The sequence below is a fragment of the Octopus bimaculoides genome, chromosome 1 (assembly GCF_001194135.2).
Source record: "Octopus bimaculoides isolate UCB-OBI-ISO-001 chromosome 1, ASM119413v2, whole genome shotgun sequence".
In the NCBI taxonomy this organism is placed as follows: Eukaryota; Metazoa; Mollusca; class Cephalopoda; order Octopoda; family Octopodidae; genus Octopus; species Octopus bimaculoides.
The window spans coordinates 148,356,060-148,363,466 of record NC_068981.1 but is presented as its reverse complement, the minus strand read 5'-3'; the positions used below and the strand labels follow the sequence as shown (position 1 = coordinate 148,363,466).

The window sequence follows — 7,407 nt, the reverse complement described above, 5'->3', positions numbered from 1 at the left end:
TATATATATGTATGTATGTATGTATATAATAGAAATACTGTGTGGCCCCACCCCCTACAATGATACCATAACAAATTAACTGGACTCAGGAGAATTAACATGGGTAGCAAAGGAAGGGAATCTCAGAGAAATACTGGGTATTGTTATATATATATATATATATATTATTTGAATGACTTGCTTTTAATACTTTTTATGACCATATTGCTATTCAAATGCACTGCCTTTCTGTGTCAATTAATTCTTAAAATGTTCAAAATTTAGGAGGGGTTTAAGAAAATAACTATTTTTCTTTTGTTATCATTAAGTTAGTGTTTGTTTGTAGCATAGCCTAACAAAAAGGTTTTAATAAGATTATGATGGAAGGCTTTAATTTAAATGTATTCTCTAACAAGGGTGGTTTCTCTATCACAGAACCAAGGGTGGTCTCAATAGAGTTAAACTATGGTGTACATTCTCATATATTGCTTAAAGCTCACCTCCCCATCTGCTTACCTTAATAATGGAAGCTTCTGTCAACAACACTGTATTCAGATTAGCACTTAAACCCTACTAATGGCTACAGGGAATTCCAATATATTATCAGCTATTTTTTTCCTTTCATGCTCCCTTTTCTTCTGTTTGTCTTCTTCAGCTTTCCTCATCTTCTATCTTCTTTCTGTCTTTCTTTTTCATCTATTTTCTCGATTCTTCTGTATTTTGTTTGTTTGTCTGTCTTTTATTTTCTGTTGTTGTTTTATCTTTTTCTTCTTTCACACTACGGCTCTGTACGACTCTCTTCCATTCTTCTTTTACACTTAAGGGCCCCTTGCAGTAGTTTAGCAAAAATTTACTCAGTAATGACCCAGAATGCAATTGGATAAAAAGAACTGCGGTATTAAAAAAAAAGATTAATATAGGATCATTATCAATTCTAAACTGAAACAAAAACAAATTATATTCATTAAGGAATATAAAATAATGAGAGAAAGGGAAAGAGAAAAAAAATAGAAGGAGAGAGAGAGAGAGAGAGAGAGAGAGAGAGAGAGAGAGAGAGAGCAAAAGCTTTATAGTCCATTGATAGAAAGGGATCTTGTAGCACTAATATGAATCCCTCTAGGTAGTAAGCAGCTGGCTTTGATAATTTGTAATGTGAGATGGCCAAATGACCTGTAGAGAACTCCACCGCATGTTTAGAGTAAGGTAGAATAGAAACTTCCAGCATTACAAAACTGTAATATCAGTTCATATAGAATGAGAATTTCTGGCATAAGGTTGCAGTCATAGATCTTCCTTCTCCCTCTCCTCCTCATCATCATCATTGTTTTGACATCCACTTTTCCTTGCTTGCATGGGTCAGACTGGAATTCTGGAATTCTGTATGGCTCAGAAAGAATTCATTCAGACAGATTTTTCTATGGCTGAATGCCTTTCCTGTTACTAACCCTCACCTGTTTCCAAGCAAGGTAATATTTTGCCATGGTTGGATGTGTTTTCCTGGAAGACTGGAAACAAAGGACTTTTCTTGTATGACTGACTTTTGTTTCTAACTATCCTGTGATGTCCAGGCAAGGAGATACAAATGCATGTATACACATACATAAACACATATATTTTTTGAATTCTCCCTATATATATATATATATATATATATATATGCTTGTCAAAAGTATATATATTAGCAACAGAGGCAGTATTAATACCAAGAGGTAATATTAAACATGGATGTTCAAGAGTACCTTTGGCACCAAAAGCCAATATGAGAGTTTCTCTCATGGTATCTACCACAGTATAGTTTGTTAAAACTGAACATCCATGTTTAAGTGGAGATAAATATATATGAGTATGGTTGGGAAGCAAGTTTCTTAACCACACACCCACAGCGGCATACATATTTTACTTATTAATCAATCATCCATTGACTAAACTATAACATATTCATTTCATAACTGTTCCTTGGCAAAATAGTCTCAGCTGGTTGCACGTCCTCACTTAATGGTTTTCATTTCAGAGTTTTCCTTCTCCTACATGGATTGTCTTCACTATGATTGATGAGCACTATCTCCCCTTACCTATGTTGGATAGCCATTGACTCTCAAAAGTTTCTCCACAGTCTTGTTTTTCATCCCACAGGGTATCCAAAAACCATCCTCCCTACTAAGCAAGCTTGGTGGGGTTACTGGTTTAGCCACCAATGACCTGACCATGCAACAAGTTGTACTGGGTTACATGTTACCAGCAACACTAAAGTAACTTGACATATACATAGATATATGTGTATATCTGTGTGTATGTGTGTACAACAGGTTTCCATCTATCAAGTTTACTCATAAAGCATTGGTCAGTCTGAGATTAAAGTAGAGCATATTGTTAGTGAAAAAAGCACATGGGTTGCAAAGTGCCTCTAAACTTTTCTTGAATAACCTTACCATATTTTGGTCAAATATTCAGATAACTTCAACTGCCATGCATATATATATATTCAATATATTCATTCTTTCCAATATTTCAGTATGGAATACTAATTGGAATAGCAGTGTCTTTAATAACTTTATTATACCCACTATCTCGGCCAAATATCCAGGTAAGTGATAGACTTGTCCTCTATCTATTTTTCCCAATTTGTTAATATCATCACTTATTGTCTCATTACACTACTTCAGTTTTTAATTATATTCACTCTGTTTCATAATCTCACAGGTTTTTGACACTCTTGTATATCATCAATGTTGTTGCAGATATTGATTTCAGATTTTGGCACAGGGCCAGCAATGTTTAACAGTGGAGAAAGTGGATGACATCAATCCCAGTGCTCAATTGGCACTGAAAATGTGTTTTATCAACCCTGAAAGGATGAAAAGGATGACCTTGGTAGAATTTAAACTCAGAATGAACAAAATGCCACTAAGCATTTTGCCTGACATGCTAAAAGTTCTGCCAGTTCACTACCTTAACCCTTTTGCATTCAAACCAGCTGTATCCAGCTAAACTAATTAACCTGTTTTATGTTGAATCAGGCCAGATCTGGCCTCTCACCTCAATCCTACAATGTTATTCTAAAACTAAACAACCACATCATCGAAATCACTAAACTACAAGATAATGCATGACTTATTCGAAAACAATATAAATAAACAAATATTATATTTGACAGAGTAATATGAATACTGAAGGGTTAAATGTTGTGGCAAATATTATCATCAAAAACAATAACTACATCCTTGTCCATTCCATCATCACTACCACCAACAATAACAGCAACTATAAAACAAGGGACAAATTAACAAGGAACCATTGTAAGGATGCTCGACCTACTACAAATATCAGCCAAATCTCTCTCAAATTACATTCTACCATCTTCAAAAAAGCAGATTTATTAGAAAAATTTAGTCTTAGATATACGATGCTTATGAGAACAGAATAATCATGAGTGTAATGCCTTTGAGCATAAATCTGTTAGACCATGGTTGACCTTGGGTTAAACAACACTATAACAAAAGAGATTCTATGTAGCTACATAACCTACTAGAAAAAGCAACCAAATCTCCTTCCAATCACACTCTAACATTTTAAACAAGGAAGGTTACATTGAATTCTCTCTGACCCATGCAGTCATGGAAAACTGAATGTTAAAACAGTGGGAATACATCAGTACCTACATGAATGCAAGGCATGTAATATGTATTGAAGATAGAAATGACAGGAAATAACTAATCGGATTGTAATGTAAATCTTCAATTTTTATGAGAGATAGTTCGTACAAAGGGATATTACATGCTTGACTAGATGCAGGCTGTATAGTAAGCAGTGTGCTTCCCAGCCACATGGGTTTGAGTTCAATCTCATTGTATGGCACCTTGAGCAAGTGTATTCTATAGCCTCTGGCTAACTGAAGCCTGTGATTGGATTTGGTATACAGAAGCTGAAAGAAGTCCAACATGGTGGTGGGGGATACTCTCTCCTTGCTTTGACTTTATGTAATAGTTGTAAATGAGTGTCACTGTCATGCAAGCAGTGTCCTTCAATTCTAATCTTCCGTGAAAACATATTTGGTCAGTAATATCGCCATATTACTGTACTTGAAAACAGGCAAGGGTTTGTGACAGGAAGGGCATCAGGCTGTTGAAAATCTGTCTCAACAAATTGTGTTTTACTCATGTGAACATGGAAACATAGATGTTAAACTGATGATGGTGCCAGGGGGAGGGGGGGTATAAGCACCAAACTTTAACTATATGGCTTTGATTCTTTTTGAAACTGCATGTTATATTGTAAGTATCAGGAGTCGTGTGTCTGTACATGTATAGTGCATGTGTGTGTGCACACATGTATATCAATGTTTTTTTTCCACATGACATTGCATGAAAACGTTTGAGCAAAATGACTGTGTCATGTTCACATGCTTTGTGAACAATGTACCCTGTAGCTTTCAACTTGTGACATCTAGTGAAATAAAAAATAATCCCTTACTTGAAAAACTGGTGGGTACAGACTACAGGAAGAGTATCTTGTCATAAAATACTGTATCAAACTAGTGTTTGTGCAACCCATGCCAGTGTGGAAAAGCAAACATACAACAAATGAACAATGTTTCTAGCAAACTGCACCAGGAGAAGAGGACTTCTTGATCACCACATGAGTCTCTCTTCTGTCCATCTAACTGGTTAACAATGATTCACTCATCAACACTGTAACATAGTGAGTAATGTGTCAGAAATGATAGGGGAGTTTAGTGGGTGACACACCTGAAGTGAAAGGGAAAGTGATGTCAGGTAAAGAAGCAAATTGACTGGCCTCTTTTTTAGATAGACAACCAGCAAGAATGGACATGCAGATGGAATCTTTTGGTATTCTAGCTTCTGGCCAGTGCTTTAGGGTAGAGAGTGTCTCTGAGTTGCACAGCAAGTTCTTATCAGTGGAGTCATTTACCAAGTGAAAGTAAGAGAGTATTTTCTCCTTTACATTTCAAGCTATTTTGGCACTATTTGAAGGGAAGTGTTTCTTTTGTCAACGTTCAGCTTGGCAAGAGAAAGGTCTTTTTCTTTGATTTTGGCAAACAACTCTGAAAGGAATTCCTCAACTACCAACTAGAACTTGCTGTGTCACTCAGAGACACCCTCTACCTAAACCATCAGCCAGAAGCTAGAAGTGCAAGGCCCTTGTCTGCACATTCATTCTTGCTGGCTGCCTGTCCCAAAAAGAGGCCCATCAAATTTCATGCTTCATCACCTGATGTCACTTTCAACACATCCCCCCTCCCACTATGCTATAAGCCAGTGTTTCTTAAACATTTTACCCTTGTGTAACCCTTAAAATAAATTACATGTCTCAAGGAACCTCTACGCAAAAAAATTATAATCTATATCTTTCTCATATGTTTTCATTGTAGTTCATGTGGTAAATATTATATATATATATATATAAATGGTTGTTATATTTTTTTGATAACATAATAGGTTACATAGGATGATGTCTATATTACAAAAACAAATATGTTGTGCATGTTTAGTAGTATTACAATCATGAAATTAGCATTAGGTTATCTCACTCTTTCTCATGGAACCCAATGGAATCTTTTGCAGAATCCTGATTAAGAAATGCTGCCATAAGCACTTTACAACAGCATATCCACAAATATATTGCTCTTACAACCTGACAAGAAATCCTCTGTGCAGTCATTCAACCAAATAGCAACATCAGCCAAAAATTGTATAATTTTATACAGGGAAGAAACTCAGAAGACAATCTAGTCCTAAGGTTGCTGAACCAGGTCTGAACAGGGGCTAAACAACAACCACAGCATTTGATCCTGCCTTTATTGCCCTTGTCTCTTAACAATGCTCCTTACTTCTCTCACTTAGTAAGCTGTTGTAATAGTGATGGTTGGTTATACTGGTTGGTTATGGTGGTGGTTGTGGTGATGACAGTGGCAGCAGAAGAGATGGTGGAATAGTAAAGTAAGCTGTGATGGTAGTGTTGGTGGCCAGATGGTAAGGCTGTAGAGTGGTGGTAATGGTAGTAGGAAGCAGTAGAGGAAGTAATGTTAGTACTGATGATAGCAGTGGCAGCAGTGGTGATGGTAGTGGTGGTGGTGGTGGTACTACTGCCGCAGTTTTAATAGTGATTATGGTATTGGTAGTGGTGATGATAGTAGAGAAAAGGGTTGGATAGTGATGGATCAGTGGAGATGGTAAAAATTGTGGTGGTGGAATTGAGACATTAGTGGCAGTAGTGGGGAATAAGGATGGCACTGAGGCACTGACAATGGTGATGGTCATGATAGTGGTTATGAATTAGCAACAGCTAATCTACAATATCAACTTTTGCAAGCAAGGATTAACCCAGTACAAGATTAACATTTTACTATACTGTATGGCCAAAATATTATATTTATTCCTCTTTTTCTAAATATATCATATTTTGTTTGTCTCCACCTTTGATCAAGAACGGGTTTTACTGAGCCAAGAAATAGGTTTCCCCAAGTTTAACCTCTTGTGTTCTTTACAGATACACCAAGCAGCAACACCTGTTCTTTATCTTGAGCTAGGCTTACAGTTTCCAGCAATTGATTACTTTGAAGATAAGTTCATCGATTTGCTAAATACAGGTATGTACTTTTAAAAGAGAAGCATCTCTCTTTCTCTCTATCTCTTTAAGATACTATCATGCTTCAACCTCAACCTAGTAGAAGTAGTAATAGTAGTGGTAGTGGTAGCAGCAGTTGTAGTAGTGATAGTGGTAGTAGCAGCAGCAGCAGCTGTAGTAGTAGTGATGATGGCAATGGCAGGGTGGTAGTGGTGGGGTGGTAGCTGCAACATCTGCTGCAATGAAGTTACTAATAATGGTTTCTTTTTATCTAAGCAAGTGCAAAGGTTTTGTTTTTCTAAAATGATACAATCAAGCTCTCACTCCCATCCATTGTTTATTATTTGTGTATACACACGCACAAACACAGACATATACATATGTACTAAATAATATCTAGTGTAATTTTCTGTAATTGGTAGAAGCAACAAGAAAGGTACTCAATCCACTAAGAGAGAAATATTAGTTAATAGACACAGGATTTAAACGTAAGTTACTATAAGTTTCATGCTCTGATAGTACAGTAATGAGACAAGCTTGTATAGCATGCCATGTACTATTTAACTTTGATAGTACACACATGCTATACAAGCTTGTCTGATTACTGTATTATTAGAATATGAAACTTATAACTTCACATTTAAACCCTGTGTTTATTAAATCATATATATATAGATATATATATATATACACACACACACACACACACACACACACACACACACACATATATTTATTCATTATCATTATGATTTTAACATCCATTTTTCCATATTTAAATGGATCAGATGGAATTTGTTGAGGTAAATTTTCAATGATGAGATACCCTTCCTGTTAACACCC

General features: G+C 36.0%; 1 protein-coding gene across 1 annotated transcript in view; it reads left to right on the top strand.

Moving 5' to 3' along the window:
• Nucleotides 1-7,407, top strand: part of LOC106881254 (sodium-independent sulfate anion transporter-like) — a 156,592-nt gene that overhangs the window by 105,112 nt on the left and 44,073 nt on the right. The window contains exons 15-16 of the mRNA XM_052969848.1: nt 2,492-2,563; nt 6,487-6,586. Coding sequence (XP_052825808.1) covers nt 2,492-2,563; nt 6,487-6,586 — 172 coding nt within the window. The remainder of the gene's footprint in view (nt 1-2,491; nt 2,564-6,486; nt 6,587-7,407) is intronic.